This window comes from Carcharodon carcharias, chromosome 11, assembly GCF_017639515.1.
Source record: "Carcharodon carcharias isolate sCarCar2 chromosome 11, sCarCar2.pri, whole genome shotgun sequence".
Lineage (NCBI taxonomy): Eukaryota > Metazoa > Chordata > Chondrichthyes > Lamniformes > Lamnidae > Carcharodon > Carcharodon carcharias.
This window is the reverse complement of record NC_054477.1, coordinates 66,740,526-66,762,443: the sequence shown is the minus strand read 5'-3', so window position 1 is coordinate 66,762,443 and position 21,918 is coordinate 66,740,526. Positions and strand designations below refer to the sequence as shown.

General features: G+C 44.9%; 1 protein-coding gene across 1 annotated transcript in view; it reads left to right on the top strand.

The window, feature by feature from the left end:
- LOC121284081 (cytoplasmic dynein 2 heavy chain 1) overlaps positions 1–21,918 on the top strand; it is a 770,821-nt gene that overhangs the window by 742,477 nt on the left and 6,426 nt on the right. Inside the window, exons 87-89 of the mRNA XM_041199129.1 lie at positions 8,512–8,621; positions 8,797–8,878; positions 18,753–18,869. Of these exons, the coding sequence (XP_041055063.1) occupies positions 8,512–8,621; positions 8,797–8,878; positions 18,753–18,869 (309 nt within the window). The remainder of the gene's footprint in view (positions 1–8,511; positions 8,622–8,796; positions 8,879–18,752; positions 18,870–21,918) is intronic.

Here is a 21,918-nt window from a genome sequence, read left to right as displayed (position 1 = left end):
ATCATTCTGTAAGGTAATCTGCAGACTCTTCCGCTGAAAGTTAGCAGCTTCCACCAACCATGCTGCAGCTACTGGGGCAACATTGTGAGGCCAGACAAAGGTACACACAAAACAGGCACTAAGACAGTCTGCAAGTTTGATTAGTTGACTTTTGTTTGGAATATTGGATGGTTTTTTGAATAAAGTTGGTTTGGAATATTTTGTAGTGGGTTGCATTTCAGAAGTGTGGCCAAGAGGATGCTATGATGGTAGACAATAGAAAGGAGATAAGTTATGAAACTGTAAGTGAATGGGGAATTGGAATTGTGTTCATTGGTACCACAGATAGATCAGCCGATCACAGACAGCCTAAATGGAAAGGGTGTTGGTTGCCTCATCCCTGCCTCCCCCTCTCCTTCTTCTTCATCCTCAGCTGCTCGTCGCAAACTTGTTGACAAGAGCTGTGTCCTCACGATGGTGAAGTTGTGCAGGATGCAGCAGACCATGATGAATCATGAAACTCATTCTGTTGACTACTGCAGGGCTCCTCCAGATAGGTCAATGCAGTGGAATTGTTGCTTCAGCACTCCAGTGGTCTGCCCTCTGATGCCCATGTAGCTATTGCTATATGCATGCTGCCCATGTGTGAATGAGTTGCTCGTCGGATTCTTAAGCAATATAGTGGGCAGAATAGAGCTTGTTACCCAATAGTCTAATAGGTGGCTCAAACACCGATGGAACAGCAGACTGGCTCAGAATAAAGGCATTATGACTGTTACCAGGATATCGGGCCTTCACCTGCATAATATTTTGAGCATGGTCACACCTCAACTGTACATTCAATGAGTTGGACTCTTTGCAGTTGTAGATACAAAACCTGCAAAGCAACATGCTTGTGGTCAATGCCACCCTGCACCACAGGGCGATCCACAATCCTGGTGGAGCCAAGTGCATGCTCTGCCTGACTCTCCTTGAAATGAGGGAATGCAGCGATTTCCCCTCCCCTATCATGCAGTGTGTCAGTCATCTGTCTTATACAACAGTGGTAGCTTGCTGTAGCCTTGAAAAAGCCATATGCGAAAAAGTTCATGTCCATGGTCACCTTTACAGCACCATCTTCGCCCCAATATGAGGCTTCGGTCTGCCTGCAGTAGGTAAAAGATTTTACTGAGCACCTCCATTGTAAAATGGAAATGTTGCACACATCATTCGTTGCTGACACTAAGGTTGAAAAAACTGCTTCCTGTAGACAAATGTCTCAAGATGGATGTGGCATCCTGCTGAAACCCTTCTTTTCCTTGTACTCCTATGTCACTTCTGCTTATCTTCCCTGTAATGCTGCAGGTCAAAGGGATTGGAAGCTACAGCATCCCTGATTGTGAGCAAGTGCTCTAAGCAGAACCATTGATGTAGAAATCAAGGCCTTCACTACATGTAATACCATAGACTTTTTCTTCTTGAGTTCTCTGCCCATGTCTGACCCACAGCATTATGACCTCCACCACAGGTAGGGCAAGGACAGGTGTCAAATCCACCCCTGTGGGAACAGGGATTGAACCCCATGTTGTTGGCATCAATCTGATCCACATTGGCCATCCTGCCAAATGAGCCAAGGTGTCTGAGTTGCTATGGCAACATACACTTTTGCATACATGTTGTAACCTGGAGCTATGGATCATGATGTTAGAGGCTCTGATTTCTTTCCATCACATAGCTGACCAGGAACATCTCCTGGTCTTACCACCTGCCATTGGCATATGTTGGAAGGATTTACAAGTTGATACTTGACCTGTTTGGCTAGGTTATGAATGCACTTTCCTTGGCCATCAAGTCCAGGAGTGGGAGGTGAACCTGGAGCTTCTGGCTCAGAAGCAGGGAAACTACCCATTGTACCACAAGACCTCCACACAGCAGCCTTTATCAACTTTAAATAATAGTTCAAGCCACCGAGCACTTTTACTAACTCAGCAAAAGCCAGTAGAAATTGATCAGCAACTAAGCCGAAAGTAGCTACAGATCGCTCTAAATAATATAGCAAGGTTTCTTCTTGCTGTTGAATGCATGTTCGGCTGTATGACATTAAGAGAGGGCATTAGCTGGAATGTTGAGGTTGAAAATGGCACTGCTACAGTCAAATCAGCTTAATGCACTGGCTGATGTCACAATTTGCCTACTCTTCCTGCTTCCAGTGCATGCTTTCTGCTCCCACCCTTGATTCCCTCATCAAAATGGCACCAGAAGTGTATGTGCGCAGCACCAATGCCATTTTGTACTAAAAATTGCACCTGTAGCACCAAAAGTATGGATGCTATCAAGCTGAGCCAAATTTTGAGGCCCTATTGTCTAAAATGCCAAACAAATTCCAACACAAGGTCAAGGAAAGATTAATTAAATGGAAATCTTAGCATTACACAGACATTGTCTTATTTAATTGACTTTAGTGTCTGCACATGTCTTTCTAAAGCTCATGTACACACTCATTAAAAGCCTGTGGTTTGGAAGACACAAAAAACATGAAGTTATTAATTGTAAAATTGGAATACTTAGCCAGTGCCTTTTGACAGACTAAACAGTATGTCACAGTGCAACCTTTTGAATTCTGCCCACAATTAATGTGTAGAATTAGATAAAGCATGTTTCACTCCAGTATAAATGTGACATGTAAACTTGTGCTGGAGAAGACTAAACAACTGCCGTGTTTGTTTTTTGTTTGAATAGGTTATTGTTTAACTGTTAGCTCTCTTAAACCTTCTCGTCACCTTTAAATTTTACAAAATTTGCATTTGGCTTAATTTTGTAAGACACTTGCATTAAAATTTTTCAGATGCAGAAGCCATGGCCAAGATTTTCCAGCCCCCCATAGCGGGACCCGTCGCAGGGGATGCGGTGAGCCAGTCAAAAGTCCATTGACCTACAGCGGGACTGGAAGATACCAGCGGCAGGTGGGGCTGGAAAATCCCGGCCTGTGTCTTCCAAGATTTCTAAAGTGGAGCGAGCACTCACATTGGTTAACGTATGGAAGACCTGCTGTTGTTTTGAACAAACCAAACAGAAGGTGGAATTGTCCCAAATTTGCATGAAGAGCAGTAAGGGGTGTGAAAAAAGTTGTTTCCCCGCTGGCCACAAGAGGTGGGTTTTCACACCTTATCGTCCCCTTCCCGCCTCCTAAATTATGGAGTCATGGGAAACTGCCAGATCGCTGGTGGCAGGCAACCGATTGGTCTGCCACACTGTTACCTCGCCGCTTCCTCACGCCAGGTGCCATATTTAAAATGCAGCCACGCGCACACTTCTCGATGCAGCACAGGACTGCTCTGCTGAAAACATGGCCCCAAAAGCCAGGAAGATTGCAGCCCCCAATTTAGTGAAACATCCCTGGTATACCTTTTGGATGTTGTGGAGGCCTGCTGCAAGGTCCTGTACCCTCCTTTGGCTGCAGGAGGCCCATCAGCCTCACCATGCTGCTCACAAGAGGCTGGCCATCCAGTGCAGTAAACTGATGAATGATTTCAACCACCTTATCAATCTCAACTCACCCACTCACAAGGACATCACACATTCACAGGCATCTCACTCACTGCCCGCTCAAGAGACATAATCACTCTCTCTCTCATACACACCATCACATCTCCATCTGGTCTCATCTCCTCTAGAGATAGCCTTCTCATCCCGTCCATTGCTCCACTCAGCACACACGCACACCTACCATCCTTCCCATTTGACCTGGCATGCGCCTTGCTCATACTCTCTCCATGTCTTAATGCAGGACAAGACTGTGCACAGTTGCCAGGAGAGGACCCAGACTGGGGTTAGAGTGCTGGACATCAAGATCCTCACACCATTCGAGGGTCAAGCTTTGGATCTGGCCGGAGAGGACGTAAACCATTCCTGCGGTGATGGTGAGGTTGGCGACGAACACCCACGTGAGTATCCTGCACCACATCATACCTCTTTCAACGCTACTCTGAATCCACTGTTCTGTGTTCAACACGGCTGCCAAGCACTAATAATCTCCACTTTCTCTCCTAGGCATATCTGACAGGCGACCGTAACCCCGACCCCAGCGCCAAGAGCACCTTGGATGAGGACCCTGAGGGCAGCATCATTGAAGACCCATCATGGTGCTCACCCACACCCTCCATCAGCACAGTGACACACACCTCTAGTTGTAGAGTAGCCTTGGGACCACAATCTGGTGAGCACACTTCACAATCTGTTCCACAGCAGGCAGAGGCAGGGATATCCGAGGTTGCCAGCACCTGGACGACTGCCGGAGGCAAGGAATCTGCTGAGTCTGAGTCCGATACGAGTCTCTGGACTCAGCCCTCAATCAGTTGGTGGAGGTGCAAAGGCAATCACGGTAGCATCAGGAAGGGATGTCTACTGCACTCTTCAGATTGCAAGGAACACTGGAGGAGTCTGTCTGCCTTCAGTCCGAGGTGATAGAGCCGGCACATCAAAACATTGTGGTCAACCCTGGCAGGATGGCGGCTACCATGGAAATCTTGGGCCAGGACATCGGTCTGTGCTGATGCGTGGGCTGAACTCCATCGCTGATGCCACAGTTGGTCTCCAACAGTGCCAACACAAGAGTGGTGCAGGGCAACTCGATCTCACTCCAGCTTCCCCATCTCTTCAAGGAGTCAGCAAACGGCCTTCTGGCACCCATAGGGAGCAGGACCAGCAGTTGGACACCCCGGGCAATCCATCCAGGTGACTCTGGAATGTCCAGCCAATCCAAATTCCCTCCTCCTGTGACCCCCACAACTCTAGCTCAACTGGCTGGGGAGGGTGCAGCTGGCCCACAGCAAGACACCCAAAGAGGCCAGGGCCCTCCAGGTCGCAGCCCTCCAGAGGGACAGGGTGTAGCAGTCAGCTGGCTGCCTCCACCTCTGCTGTGGATGTCAGGGGAGCACCAAGACATAGCCACAAGGTTAAGAAGTTGTGGTTGCACAGCCTGGCCATGGGTGTTAACCACTTGTACATAATGTTCACTATTGTAAATAAACTCCTAAGAATGTCTCCTTGCCTATTGCTCCTTGTTATGATGAACAGTGTTCCTGTCACTCAGATCTGAAACCTTGGTTACTGCAAAAGATAAAGGCAGGTGTCTCAGTCCAGGGCTTCTTCCCTGTGTAGTGTGTAACCTTCCAACCAAGGTGATGGTCTGGCTTCACACTCGCTGGACACATTATTGATGCCTGCAGCTCGACGGTGTTTGTCATTGCTGCCAGAATGTTGTGAGCAGGCGTCACAGAGTTTCGTCATTCTCTCTGTGTGCTCTCAGCACCTTTGAAGTGGGGCTGGCCCCCCATCTATGACCGGCAATCGTGTGCTCCTGAAGGGGTCAGGTGCTGAAGGCTGACAAAGGATCAGGTGTATTTAAAGTTTCACTTCTGCATCTCCATGACATGACGCTGATCATAGAGTGCAAGCGAGCTGCCCTCAGCCAGACAGGAATCAGACGTTCACATAGGCAAATGAAGATCTATGGAGTGCCCTCACTGCATGTCATCTTCATCCTCCTGGACTACTAGGGTCTCTGCTGCTTCTCCATGACATGAGCCTGAACACTGGGGATATGTGTGCACCATCAGCCACACAGAAATCAAATGTTCACAGCTGCAAGATGAGGATGTCAGGACTGTCCTCACTGCATCCCGTCATCATTCTCCACGAATTTTGCAGCCATGAAGACCTCCCAAGCACGCCTGCTCATCTGATTAATGCAATGGCCTCATCACTGGTATTCAGCCCCTTCGACATCCTCCTTATTGGAGGAGACATGCAGCTCTCCTATGTCCTCCTCAGCCAGCTCCTCCCCCATTGCAGCATCAGGTTGTATAATGCATAGCAAGTGATGATGATGCACAACACTCTCTGGAGACTGTATTGCAGTGCTCCACTGCAGCTGTTGAGGCACTGGAACCTCATCTTCAAAATGCCTATCATTTGCTCTACCAAATTCCATGTTGCAGCATGAGCCTCATTGCACCGTCACTCTCCTGCAGTCTAAGGTCGCCACATGGGTATCATCAGCCACATCTTCTGGGGGTGGCCCTTGTTCCCAAGGAGCGAACCCTCAGCCTTTGTGGACCCTGGAAGATGTCAGGAATCTGAAACCTGCTAAGGATGTAGGGGTCATGGATGCTCCCTGGGAATCATGTGCAGACCTGTAGGATGCGTTTGTGGTGTTAATGCACCAGCTGAACATTCAGTGAGTGGAAGCCCTTGCCGTTGACATAATTGACTGCTTGTTGCCACAGAGATCTAAGTGCCACGTGAGTCCAGTGGATGGAAACCACAGATCTGCACAAGTCCAAGCACTCTTGCTTCCTGGCTCTCCTAATGCCGATTGAAATGCACAAAGTTCTGTGCCTTCACAAAGATGGCATCTGCGGCTTCCTGTTTACATTTGTGCATGGAGGATTGCAAGATCCCACACAGGTCACCTGTGGAACCCTGGAAGGAGCCACTGGCATAAAAATTCAGCACCGCGGTCACTTTCACGGCCACGGACAATGGATGCCCTCCATGTCCCTGTGGCGTCAAATCCTGCAGCAGGCATATGTGACCGACCAATTCCCTAGACATGCACAGTCTTTGGCAGCAATGGTTCTCAGTCATCTGCAGGAATGGCAAGCAGTGTCTATAGACCCTGGGTCTAGCAAAGCACCCACAAGCAACGGCTCTTTGTGGATCTTCAGCTGCGTACACAGCTGGCCCTTCCGCACCTTCATCTTGAGGGAGGCGCTCCTCCCTTTGCTGAGCCAGACACCTCTGCTGCACTCTTCTTCTTCTTTTCTGCTCTCTGTAATCCATGAGATATGCTGCCAAATCACCAGGCTCTATGATCCTGATGTACTCTTCATGCAGGATCAAAGACAGAGATGCATGGGTTAGCATATGTGTCCTAAGGACCTCTCTTGGTTAAGTCTAAAGGCCCATTCACGAATGCAGAAGAGTGCTGACCACCACTTGGATGGCCAGTGAGCAGTGTATTTCATAACTGTCCAAAACTTCACCCATCTCTGCCCCACTCCACTTGACTGATTGGAGGCAGCTTTGGCCACTGGACTGCATGCTGTGCTCTCAGCTCTGACGCGGCAATCTCCTAACCCGCACTGCAAGGCTGCGCTTGAACTATGATAACTTAATAAAGGCATTGTAAGGGACTGTGAGCACCTCCACCAGTGACTGCGCCATGGCCATCTTTTGCAAGGGGATTCTATAACTTGCCCAGTCAGCCAATTGTTCTGCTGCCCCCTAAAACACACCTTAATTTGTAGCCTGCACCCGAGGGGGAAAAGTCCTGGAGCATTTGGTGGCACCTTCGTGCTTTTGCGTTGCTTGAGTGAGCTTTAGAGGCCTGACTCCAAGCATGTGAATGGAACTGCTGCTGAACGGTCTCAGCTGGGGAAGAATGCTCACTTTTCAAAAGCTTTTTCCAAATGCATGGCCGCGTCCTTGCCCCCACCACCCTCCGCCTAGGGCTTGTGCACTTCCTTCAGTCTATGCTGTCTTGCCCACATCCCCTCACCCTCTGGCCTGACCCACAATGGAGCCCTTGCCCCAACACCACACTGAAAGCCGGCCAAGGAAAAGTGACTTACCTGTGTCCCCACCCTGAACGTGCGGCGCCCCTTCCTTATTCCTACATGTGATGCTCACAAGTGCTGCGCAAGGTTGTGTGCACTCACCTCCTGGTTCCCCTCGAAGTTCAGCTCACCAGGTGCATGCCTTTTAAATAAAAACAAAAAAACTGCGGATGCTGGAAATCCAAAACAAAAACAGAATTACCCAGAAAAACTCAGCAGGTCTGGCAGCATTGGCGGAGAAGAAAAGAGTTGACGTTTAAAGGCAGTTGTGAAGCACACCGTTCTGAATCACACCGACTTGGATGGTAAAATTGATGTAGGGGGATGATTTTACCTGTATCTGCATCTGAAGTGCTGTAACTTGCATGGCTATGGACCAGGTACTGGCGCAGACACAATGGGCTGAATGACCTTTTTCTGCACTGTAACTTCTCTATGGTTCCATGATTCTGGTGAGCAGGGATTATAATGGGATGCTAAAGTATTGAAATTCAGTTCCCGACTTGCAGCGGCGAGAAACGCGGATCGCCATTGACAGATGGAGTGGATGATCACAAAGTGGTTTCACAACGGCGTGAAACTGATTTTTGGCCTTCTCGCATATTGTTATCGTCTCCCCCACCCACCATGACACCCATTGCCAATGGGACCGTACGATTCTGCCCAGAAAATCAATTTGGAAGCTACACCCATTCGCACAATTGCTTGTAGTCCATCTCGTCTTTAATGCCAAATTCAGATTTCTTTTCCATATGTTAATCTGTCAACTTTTTGTATGTAAAATAACTGCAATCCAAAACATATTTTAAAATAATCTTTAAAAAACTAAACTGTGAAAGAATTTGAAACAATTCCAGTTGAACCACTGTTGATCGAATGAATGGAAAGTTTGAAATGTGCTCTTGCTGCAATTCATGTTTGCTTCTTGTTACAGCACTGGGTTGAAAAAGCTGAAAATCAGACACTTCTCTCAGATACCCTGGACCTGTCTGAACTGTTCCATCCAGATACCTTTCTTAATGCTCTACGTCAAGAAACTGCAAGGTAAGCCTTGAATTGCTAGCGATGTTTATTTTCTTAATGATGTAAAGACTCGGAGCTGTGGAGGAGCAAATGTATTTATTTGTCCATGTACATGGCTCAATAAAATCTAAGAGTGTTTCTAAAAAATTTTAGATGTAATGTTCAAGTCTCTTTAAATAATTTATTTATATTGCAGAGTTATGGGTTGCTCAATAGACAACCTGAAATTTGTTGCTGCATGGAAGGGACAGATACGGGATGCAAAACTTCAAGTTAGGGTAGGAAACCTGCTTTTACAAAAAGCATTGTCAATTATCTAGTGTTAAAAATATCATAAAGTTTAGTGGGAGGGTGAACACTCAATAATAATATTCATCTTGAACTTAAGAGTTTGATAATGTAAATGGTGTTGAAACACATCATGTTATTTTAAAGGGATGTCAAAATTATTCTTCAGGAAACTGAACGCAATTAAGGAAACTTAAATAAATAATCGCTTGGTAGTACAGAACTCGAGTAGTGCTGAAAAAAGAGACATGCTGCCGAAGCTTTTTGACTTGCACTCATCAGGACAGAATGGCAAGAATACCAATTCTCAAAGGGAACAAGATTTATCCTACATGTGAAGAGTGTGTTGGCAAGTGTCCACTTGAGTTAATGTTAGGCATCACTCTTGTGGCTCCTCTATGAACTACCTCCAAAGCATGTGTCACAGTGACCAGAATTGGATGTAGTACTCATCAAGGATTGATCTAATCTGCTATAGTTCAGCATTCTGTTTTGTTGATTGCTATCCTGTAGTGATGGACACATTGAGTGTCAAGCCTGCTAAAATTTTTCGATCTCTTTCAACTTCACCCTGAAATTATTTTGACATTGATCATTTTAAACAAAGAAAATTCCAATTGATGCATTGAAATCACCATTGAAATACACTCAACCAAAAATATTAAGCGACAATTACTGTACACTGCTATTTTTAAAAATATATAGTTTCTGAATGATACATTTTCAGATGTCATTATTTCCCTATTTCTCAGATTGCTTTATTCAGTTTCCCCCATGTATTAATTGATTTTCGTACATCAATCACTGCTTTTGAGGTGCAAAAAGACCTGTTAAAGCGGAGGAAAATGAAGGAGGAAGAGTAACAAAAGACTAAGGAGGAACAGAAATCATTAGCGAAGAGAAGGGTGTTTAGGACATATTTGAAAGTAAGGAACAAAATAATGAAGCAGAGTAAGGTGGATCAGCCGGGGTGGAGTGTTAATTCCAATGGTCGGGGCCATTATGGCTGAAAGATCAGTGCAATCAGTGGAACTGGAACGGGGATAATGTGGAGTCAGCGAACAAAGAGTACATGCAGGCACAAATGACTGGAAAAGATTTCTGCACAAGGGTGTGGTGTGACCATGGGAGCATTTAAAGATGAGGTTGATGGGTCTTGAAATTAACAACAACTTGCATTTATATAGAATCATAGGGCAGAATTTTCCCTGCGTGGCGGCGGGGGGGGTGGGGGGGGGTGGGCGCGGGGGGCAGCAGGCGCAATCCCGATCAGTGCCCTCGATCGGGTTCATGCCACCATTTTACATGGGGGGGCTAATTAAGGCCCACCCAGCATGACGTGTGCCGGGAAGCACTGAGTGCTCCCTGTGCGGACAGGAGGGGGTATTCCCTGAGTCGTGGCTCATGTATGCGCAGAAAAGAATGCAGAAATCTCCCTGAGGCACAGAGGTGCCTCAGGGAGATTACTTTATAGTTTAAACATTGAAATAAAGAAATTAAAAACTTTTAAAACGTGTTCCCTCAGTGACACATGAGCTGGGACATGTTAATGAATTTTTTAAAAAAAATGTTATTGAATTTTTAAACACTTCATGAAACCTCATCCCGCCCATAGATGGGGTTCCATGAAAAATATGAAGGCCACCTGGGCTCTTCGCCTGCCCGCCAACCTTAAAGTTGGATGGGCAGCTCATTTTATTGATTCAATTAGTTTTTAACAGGCCTTTGACAGTTTGGCAGGCGCGCAGCTGAGTCGGCTGCACGCCCGCCGAACTGAAAATCTAAATGACACACAGTGACATCAGGACACCCACCCGATATCACCGCACGTCATTTTACGCGTCAACGAGTGGGCCCCACTCCTGCTTGCCGACCTGAAAATTCTTCCCATAGAATATTTACAGTACAGAAAGAGGCCATTTGGCCTATGGTGTCTGTTCTGTAAGTGAAACTCTGCTAGTCCCCTTCCTTTTCCCCGTAGCTCTGCAAATTTTACTCTTCAGGTAATTATCTAATTCCCTTTCTGAAAGCCACAGTAGAATCTACACCCACCACACACTCAGTGTATTCCAGATCCTAACCACTTGATGTGTAAGAAGGCTTTTTCCTCACATTGCCTTTGGTTCCAAAAGGCATTTTGTACTGTGCCACACAACAAGCTTGTTAGCAAAGTTATAGCTCATGGGATAAAAGGGACAGTAGCGACATTGATACAGAATTGGCTGAGTGGCAGGAAACAGAGAGTGGTGGTTAATGGATGTTTTTCAAGCTGGAATAAGGTTTGTAGTGGAGTTCCTCGGGGGTCAGTGTTGGGACCCTTGCTTTTCCTGATATATATTAATGACCTAGACCTTGGTGCACAGGGCACCATTTCAAAGTTTGTGGATGATACGAAACTTGAAAGTATTGTGAACTATGAGGAGGATGGTATGGAAAAAGCTGGTGGAATGGGCAGGCAGGTGGCAGATAAAGTTCAATGCAGAGAAATGTGAAGTGATTTATTTTGATAGGAAGAACATGGAGAGACAAGTTAAGCTATAGGCACAAGTCTAAAGGGGATGCAGAAGCAGAGGGACTTGGGTGTATATTTGCACAAGTCACTGAAGGTGGCAGGACAGGTTGAGAGAGTGGTTAATAAAGCATACAGTATCCTAGGCTTTACTGATAGGGGAACAGAGTACAAGAACAAGGTGGTTATTTTGAACTTGTATAAGAATTAGTACAGCCTCAGCTGGAGTATTGAATCCAGTTCTGGGTGTTGCACTTTAGGAAGGATGTGAAGGCATTATAGAGAGTACAGAAAAAATTCACGAGAATGAGTCCAGGGACAAGGAACTTCAGTTAGTAAGATAGATTGGAGAAGTTAAGATTGTTTTCCTTGGAGAAAAGAAGGCTGAGAGGAGATTTGATAGATGCATTCAAAATCATGAGGGACTCATAGACGTTTCCAGCATGAAAGGAGGCTATTTGGCCCATTGTGTCCACACCGGTCAACAAAGATCTGACTACACTAATCCCAATTTCCAGTGCTTGACCCATAGCCCTGGAGGCCCTGGAAATGCAAGTGAATATCTAAATACTTCATAAATGTTACGAGAGATTCTGACTCAAGCATCCTTTCAGGCAGTGAGTTCCAGACTCCCACCACCCTGGGTGAAAAAATTTCTCCTCAACTATCCTCTTAGCCTTCTACCTCTTACTTTAAATCTATGCCCCCTGGTTATTGACCCTTCTGCTAAAGAAAAAAGTGCCTTCCTATCTGCCCTATTTATGCCCCTCATAATCTTATACACCTCTATCAGGGCCCCTCTCAACCTTCGCTGCTCCGAGGAGAACAATCCCAGCCTATTCAATCTTTCCTTTATAGTTCAGACCCTCCAGCTCAGGAAGCATCCTGGTAAATCTCCTCTGCATCCTCTCCAGTGCAATCACATCCTTCCTATAATGTGGTGACCAGAACTGCATGCAGTACTCCAATTGTGGCCTAACCAGTGTTTTGTACAGTTCCAGCATAACCTCTCTGCTTTTGTATTCTAAGCCTCGGCTAATAAAGACAAGTATCCCATATGCCTTCTTAACCACCTTATCTACCTGCCCTGCTACCTTCAGGGATCTGTGGATATGCACACCAAGGTCCCTCTGATCTTCAGTACTTTCCAGAGTCCTACCATTCATAGTCTAATCCCTTGCCTTGTTAGCCCTCCCCTAGTGCATTACCTCACATTTTTCAGGGTTGAATTCCGTTTGCCCACCTGACCAGTCCATTGATATCCTCCTGCAGTTTATGGCTATCCTCCTCACTATTAACTGCCCTACCAATTTTTGTGTCATCCGCAAACTTCTTGATCATACCCCCTACATTTAAGCCCAAATCATTTATGTACACCACAAACAGCAAAGGCCCCAGCACTGAGCCCTCCAGAACCCTACTAGAAACAGATTCTAGTCACAGAAACATCCCTCTACCATCCCCATCTGCTTCCTGCCTCTAAGCCAATTTTGGATCCAACGTGCCACTTTGCCTTGGATCCCATGGGCTCTTACTTTCTTGACCAGTCTGCCACGAGGGACCTTATCAAACTCCTTGCTAAAATCTATGTAGACCACATCAAATGCATTACCCTCATCAACACTCCTGGTTACCTCCTCAAAAAACTTGATCAAATTTGTCAAACATGAACTTCCCTTACAAATCCATTCTGACTATCCCTGACTAATCCGTCTCCAAATATTCTGTCCCTCAGAATTCTTTCTAGTAACTTCCCCACCACTGAGGTTAGACTGATTGGCCTGGTCTATCCCTTCCTTCCTTTTTTAATAATGGGACAATGTTAGCAGTCCTCCAGTCCTCTGGCACCTCACACGTGGCCAAAGAGGATATGAAAATCATTACCAGGGCCCCTGATATCTGTTCCCTTGCCTCTCTCAACAATCTGGGATACATCTCATCCGGGCCTGCGGATTTATCCACTTTTAAGGCCGCTAAGCCCGCTAGTACCTCCTCTCTTTCTCTGTATATTAATTTCCTCTAATATTCCCAGTCCTCCACCCTGATGACTATACCTGTGTTGTCCTTTTCCATTGTGAAGATTGATGCAAAATATTCATTGAGGACTGTACCCATGTCTTCCGGGTCCACACATAAGTTACCTCTATGGTCCCTAATTGGCCCCACTCTCTCCCTAGAGGTCTGGGCAGAATAGATAGGGAGAAACTGCTCCTGCTCATGAAAGGATTGGGAACGAGAGGGCACAGATTTAAATTTGTAATAGAAGCAAAACTACATGAGGAAACACTTTTTCACACAGCAAGTGGTTAAGATCTGGAATGCACTGCCTGAGTGTGGTGGAGGCACATTCAATTGAAGCATTCAAAAGGGAAATAAATTGTTAAATGTAAAGGAAGAATGTGCAGGGTTAAAGGGAGAAGGCAGGAGAATGGCACTAAGTGAATTGCTCATTCAAAGAGCTTGTGCAGACACGATGGGCCAAGTGACCTCCTTCTGTGATGTAACACTTCTGTAATTCTTTTGCAAAAGAGTATAAATCATGGCCCTCTGGTTCTCAACCCTTCTGCCAATGGGAATAGTTTCTCCCTATCTACTTTGTTCAGAAACCTCATGATTTTAAACACCTGTATCCAATCCCGTCTCAATCTTTTCTTCCATAAAGAGAACAGTCCCAGCTTCAGCAATCTATCCATGTACCTGAAGTTTCTCGTTCCTAGAATCATTTTGGTAAATCTTTTCTGCACCCTTTCCAATGCCTTCACTCTTTTCTAAAGGATACAATACTCTAGTTGAGGCTAAACCAGTGTGAGATAAAGGTTCATCATAACTTCCTTCCTTTGTATTCTATGGCCAGGGTTTTTTGGTCCCGCCCTTGATAGGAATCATCATAGCTGGGACAGAAAATTTGACAGACCAGCCAAAGGTTCATTGACTCAGATGGGAATTTCAAATCCTGGCCTATGCCTCTATTTATGAAACTCACAATCTCATATGCCTTATTTATCACTTTCTCAACCTGCCCTGCTACCCTCAACAATTTGTGCACAGATACACCCAGGTCCGTCTGCTCTTGCATCCCTGTTAGAATCATACTCTTTATTTTATTTTGCGTTTCCTTGTTCTTACTACCAAAATCACTTCACATACTTTTCTGAATTAAATTTTCCATCAGCCTGTCTATGTCCTCTTGAAGTCTATCATTATCCTTCTCACAGTTCACAATACTTACAAGTCTTATGTCATCTTCAAATTTTGAAATTATGCCCTGTATACCCAATAGTAGGTCATTAATATAGATCAAGTAAAGAAGTGGTCCTATTACTGACTCCAGGGGAACCCACTATATACCTTCCTTCAGTCCAAAAAATAACTTCATTACTTGTCACTGTTTTCTGTCACTCAGCCAACCTTGTATCCATGTTGCCGCTGTCCCTTTTATTCCATAAGCTTCAACTTTGCTAATAAGCCTGTTATGTGGCACTTTCTCAAACAGCTTTTGGAAGTCCATGTACATCAGATCCACCACCTTACCCTTATCAACCCTCTCTGTTACCTCATCAACAGACAAATTACTTAAACAGTTTTTCCTTAACAAATATGTGCTGACTTTCTTTACTTAATCCACCTTTGTCCAAGATATTATTAATTTTGTCTTGTACAGTGTCAATATCTGAGCCGGTGGTTGCGAGTGTGAAATCAAGTGACAGTGCTGTGTCTTCATCATCACTCTCTTTTTGGTGTTTCCCCACCTCTTGGCCAGATTGCACCTCCTGGGTATCTCAAAGGGGAAAGGCACAAGGGTAAAGTTTTGAGAGAAAGGGGAGAAAGTAAGTGTTGCATGTCACACCATCAACAGCTTATAGATCAGAAGAAATTTTAGAATGAGGTGGAAATGGGATGTGAGAAAGAAGATACAATCACCTTCAGTGGCTTAGGCACCACCGCTGGCCATGGCCTCAGCAATGACTGTTCCAACAATCTTGAACTTAGTCTCCTGCATGGGAATTAGAATGTGCAGCATGTTGGGTCCCCTCTGGGTTGTTCCTGCTGCCTCCAGTTGTGCACTGCTTCATCCTTTAAGAAAGAGGGAAGCCTGTCAGTGAGTGTTGTAGAACCTGTTGTGGTTATCATGGTTGAATAGCTGTCATGTGATAAGTCTGTGAGATGTGAGTGAAGTGTACATCTTACTGAAAGCGTATCGTGATTTGAGCAGTGGCTAAGTCCAGTGGTATTGTTGATAGAATATGACATTTAAAGACCTATTCACGGACCTTCAACACTTAAGTGAGGTCATTGAACTTCTTGCAGCACTACATCCAGGTACTCGAGGCTTGACTTATGGCATTGACCTCCATGCTAGCTGCTCCTACTGCCTTCTAACCATGTATCTGGGGGGCCTCCTACCCTTCTATGGGTGTCAAGTATCTGTCCTCTTTTCACCTTCTTCGCTAAGCATCTAACAACCTTGGAGCCTTCATTGCTTTTAAGGTTAGGTTCACTTCCTGAATGACTCTCAGGATCTCCCACAGTGCATCTCCCCTTTAAGAGGTGTAAATTAACTTTAAGTAATGCAGGTTATCTTTAAATGGTGCCAGAATGGTGATTTTGGGCCACATGCTAATGTGTGGAACCAATGAACAGTGCCTTTTCATGGCAACAACAAGTCATGAATCAATTGTTCTGTGTTCTGCTCCAGCCCAGTCCAAGGACCCAGGTCAAATAAAACAACTGATGTAATTTAAATGGAAGCAATGAGCTTTGGGCACCAAACAGATGTCCTGATGTAGCTTGCTGGTCACGGCCTAACAAATCCATCAATATTGCTGAACTGATTCACACACAGGCCAGAATTTAATAGAAACATACATAGAAAATAGGAGCAAGAGTAGGCCATTCGGCCCTTTGAGCCTGCTGCACCATTCATTATGATCATGGCAGATCATCCAACTCAATAGCGAGCTCCTGCTTTCTCCCCATATGCTTTGAGCCCTTTCACCCCAAAAGCTACATTTAACTCCTTATTGAAAACATACAATGTTTTGGCCTCAGCTATTTTCTGTGATAGTGAATTCCACAGGCTCACCACTCTCTGGGTGAAGAGATTTCTCCTCATCTCAGTCCTAAATGGTCTACCCTGTATCCTCAGACTGTGACCCCTGGTTCTGGACTCTCCCACCATCGGAAACATCCTTCCTGCATCTACCCTGTCTAGTCCTGTTAGAATTTTATAGGTTTCTATGAGATCCCCCCTCATTCTACTGAACTCCAAGGAATATAATCCTAACCGACTCAATCTCTCCTTATATGTTAGTCACACCATCCCAGTAATCAGTCTGGTAAACATTCGCTGCACTCCCTCTATAGCAAGAACATTCTTCCTTAGATAAGGAGACCAAAACTGCACACAATATTCCAGGTGTTGTCTCACCAAGGCCCTGTATAATTGCAGCAAGAAAAATTCCAGTAGATTTGTCAAGCATGATTTCCCTTTTGTAATCCATGCTGACTGTCCGATTCTGCCACTGTTTTCCAAGTGCTCAGCTATTAAATCTTTTATAATGGACTCTAGAATTTTCCCCACTACCAACGTCAGGCTGACTGGTCTATAATTCTCTGTTTTCTCTCTACTTCCCTTTTTAAATCATGGGGTTACATTAGCTACCCTCCAATCTGTAGGAACTGTTCCAGAGACTATAGAATCTAGGAAGATGATCACCAATGCATCCACTGTTTCTAGGGCCACTTCCTTAAGTACTCTGGGATGTAGATTATCAGGCCCTGGGGATTTATTGGCCTTCAATCCCATCAATTTCCCCAGCACCATTTCCCTACTAATACTGATTTCTTTCAGTTCCTCCCTCTCACCAAACCCTGTGTTCCCCAACATTTCTGGTATGTTATTTGTGTCCTCCTTTGTGAAGACGGAACCAAAGTATATATTTAGTTGGTTAGCCATTTCTTTGTTCCCCATTATAAATTCCCCAGTTTCTGACTGTAATGACCCCGCCCCTTCCTGGCAGTGAGTTTGGAGGCAGGGGCCATTTGAGCATTTAATCTGGTGGGAGGGTGCGGGGTGTGAACCCTGCCCCTTTTTCACCTCCACCTGACAGAACCTGGGGCGGGAAAGCTTGTGTACGGCCTCCCCGCACCTGTCAAGAGAAGGGAGAGCCTGCTGAGAGCCACCCCCTGTCCTTTCTTCCGACTCCCTCCACCCTGCTAGCAAGCAACCCCTCCCCACGATCCCCATCCCTTCCTCATTTACCTATGACCGAGAACCCTCAGTGATCCTAGGCATCTCTGATAGCGTATCACGATTTACCAGCAGTAACTATCATTGCTGGTGGTGCTGATGAGCAAAGGAGATTTACCAACCTCTGACTGGCCATCAGTTCTCAGGAGGAGGATTTTCTGCGCCTTGACTCCTAAATCCCGAGAAAGGTGTGGCACTGGCCAGATGGGCACTAATCTCTGACGTGTCTACCCCAATAGAGGTGACGTGGGGCTCCCACCGACTCTATAACTGACAGATAAGACACCTGTCGCCAACATTAAATTCCTCCCAAGGATTCTTGGTTGTGGGATGTGTGGCAAGAGGGGTGAATGAACATGGTGAAGTGGAGTGGGAGTCAGTGAGGTTAAGACCCCGATTTGCACAGTAAAGCAGCATATTTTGTTTTAGGCAGGCATGCTGCTCAACCATTTATGGACCCATGGTATATGGCATCAGATGGGCTCAAGGTTCTCCCCACAGCTCTTGACCATCTGGTTTCCAGGCCCAAAGTGGATGACCATGAGTTGAACTCCTACCCCATACAATTTGAACAAAGATTATTATTCAATAGAGAATGAATTACACTTGGATTTTATTTTTTAACATGTAGCTGTGCTGTTTTAACTTTGTGTTTGTGTACCTGGTTAGAAATCATGCAAATGATTCTCTAAGGGATTCAATGCACTCTAATCCCCATTGTTGTTTAATTCCTGTTATTCTAATGTCTGTTACATGAGATTGTACAATATTGTTCTGTCTGACAGAGAACACAGTTCTCTTGATGTTGTAAGCTTAATTGTGTCTGCAGGTAGATGGTGCAATTGGTGCCAGAAAATCTTATCCTTCCATCTTTGGGTGAAAAGGGAAGTTTTCAGAGTTTGCCCTCATGGAGAGGTTATTTGTTAGAATCAGATTTCCTATTCTCACACATAAGGTTGCAGGCTTTAGTTTCCTGTTATTTATCAGCAGCAATGGTTTTTATTTCTCAGACTCTTTTCTATCCATATTACAGTAGAGTTAATTGATTTTTGGCATTCAGTGGTTCCTGATACACAACTAAATATTTTATATGTCTCTGTGACAGATTGGAGGCCTCTACCTAGAGGGATGCAGCTTTGATGGGAATCGGCTTTCAGAAAACCGGCATGATTCTCCCAGCGTGTCAGCTGTGCCCCCTTGTTATATGGCCTGGATTCTTCAGGTACCAAATTGTTTAATCTCAACCTTTAAGCTCTTTATCCATCTTAATCAGTAATATTGAAGACTATTTTAATGCCAGGACCCACTTGAGGCATAACCTACCTTTCTTTTACTGATGCCAATTAACCTAATCTGCATTTCCAGTAGCTTTAGTTTTATTTTAGATCAGTAATACAGCTTTGGACAGTAAGTTTTTATATATCCATGTTTAAAATGTGATTTAATTGGGTTAAATTTTTGCAAGGTAGCATGCATTGCATGTTATCTGTAACGGAAAAGCCAGTCAGAAGGCACCTTCAAAAAAGGTACTGAACCGTTTGTTAAACTACTAATCAAGCACCTAATGAGCTTAAACTTGCCAATGTTGACTAATTCTACTGTGTGTGCTTGTCTCCAGTGCTTTTTCTACTGAATGGGTAAAAATATGATTGATCAAATGTATCCACAAGATCCTGTACTAGACCGAGATTAATAAATCTAAGTTTGTTAATGATACATAAGAACGTAAGAAATAGGGTCAAGAGTAGGCCATTCAGCCCCTCAAGCCTGCTCCGCCATTCAGTAAGATCATAGCTGATCTGCCCCAGGCCTCACTTCTTTCGTGCCAGCTTCTCATAGCCCTCAACAACCCGATATTTCAAAAATCTGTCTACCGCCCCTTTAAATTATTTCAGTGATCTAGCTTGCACAACTCTCTGGGATTGGGAATTCCAGAACAATCACTACCCTCTGAGAGAAGAAATTCCATCGCATCTCAGTTTTAAATGAGTGTCCCCTTATTCTGTAACTATGGGCAGAATCTTCGGTGTAAAATGACAGCGGTGAATTTGGACATACATCCCAATGTCACTGCGCATCATTTAGATTTTCAGTTCGGACGGCACAGTCTTGGCTGCGCGCCTGCCAAGCTGTCAAAGACCTATTAAGGCCATTTAAAAAGCCAACAAAGCAATTAGCTGAGCTGCCCGTCCAACGTTAAGATTGCCGGGCAGGCAAAGAGCCCAGACAGCCTTCGTATTTTTCATGGAACCTCATCCACAGGCGGGATGAGGTTTCATGAACGTTTTTAAAGTGTTAGAAAAATTTTTAATAAAATTAATGGACATGTCCCAGCTCATACGACAGTTTCACATGAGGGAACATGTCCACAAAATTTTTTTTTTACCTTTAATCAATGTTTTATAAGTGAAAGTAATCTCCCTGAGGCACTGTGCATGCGCAAAAGGCCGTACTCCCCGATTTAGGCATTCCTCGCCCGCCCGCACAGAGAGTGCTCAGCACTTTCGGATGCATGTCACGCTGGGTGGGCCTTAATTGGCTCGCCCACATAAAATGGTGGTGCCCAGTCGATTGGGGGCACACATCGGCTGCGCATCCGTCCGCGCCCACCCCCGCACAACTCCCCTGTCAGGGAGAAAATTCTCCCCTATGCTGCCTAGTCTGAGATTCCTCCACTAGTGGAAACACCTTTTCAACATCTCCACTGTCAAGCCCCCTCAGAATCTTGTACGTGTCAAGAGGATCACCCCTCATTCTTCTAAACTCTAACGAATAAAGGCCTAACCTGTTTAGCCCTTCTTGATAAGTCAACCCCTTCAACCCAGGTATCAGCCTTGTGAAGCCTCCAATGCCAGCATACTCTTTCTTAAATACGGGGACCAAAACTGTACACAGTACTCCAGGTGCAGCCTCACCAATACCCTGTACAGTTGTAACAAGACTTGCATATTTTTAAACTCCAACCCCATAGCAATACAGGCCAAAATTCCATTTGCCTTCTTAACTACTTGCTGCACCTGCATGCTAACTTTTTGTGTTTCATGCACAAGAACACCTAGATCCCTCTGTGCTGCACTTTTTTGGAGTCTCTCTCCATTTAAGTAATAGTCTGCCTTTTGATTCTTCCTACCAAAGTGCATGACCTCACACTTTCCTACATTAAACTCCACCTGTCTCTCAACCTATCTATATTCCCTTGCAGATTCCTTATGTCCTCATCACAACATGCCTTCCCACCTATTTTTGTATTGTCAGCAAATTTGGATACATTACACTCTGCCCCCTCCTCCAAGTCATTAATATAGATAGTAAATAATTGAGGCCCAAGGACTCCACTAGTTACCTCTTTCCAACCTGAAAAAGACCCATTAATCTCGACTGTCTGTCTTCTGTGTGTTAACTAATCTTCAATCCATGCTAATATATTATCTCCAATACCGTGAGCTCCTATCTTGTGCAATAACCTTTTATGTGGCACCTTATCGAATGCCTTCTGGAAATCCAAATACACTACATCTACCAGTTCCCCTTTATCAACTCTGCTTGTTATATCCTCAAAGAACTGTAGCAAATTTGTCAAACATGATTTCCCTTTCACAAAACCACGTTAACTCTGTTTGATTGCGTTAAGCTTTCCTAAATGTCCTGCTATTTCTTCCTTAATAATGGACTCAAGCATTTTCCCAATGACAAACTTAAGGCAGACTGGCCTAGAGTTTCCTGCTCTGTGTCTCCCTCCCTTCTTGAACAGGGGTGTCACATTAGCGGTTTTCCAATTCGCTTGGACCCTCCCAGGATCCAGTGAGTTCTAGAATATTTCGACCAATGCCTCCACTATCTCTGCAACCACTTCCTTTAAAACCCTTGGATGCAGGCCATCAAGTCCTGGCGACTTACCTGCCTTTAGTCCCACTTGTTTGTTAAACACTTTGTCCCTCGTGATAGAGACTGTTACAAGATCTTTTCTCCCATTAGCTCCTTGCTTATTGAGATCTTAGGGATGTTCATAGCATTCTCCACCATGAAGACCGATGCAAAATATTGGTTTAAGTTATCTGCCATTTCCCTATTCCCCATTATCAATTCTCAGGTCTCATCCTCCAAGGGTCCTACACTCACTTTAGCCACTCCCTTTCTTTCTGTATACCTGTAGAAGCTCTTGCTGTGTGTTTTTATATTTCTTGCCAATTTACTTTCATAATCAATTTTCTCCCTCTTTATTAGCTTTTTAGCCATCTGCTGCTGGTTCCTAAAAAAAATTCCCAATCCAC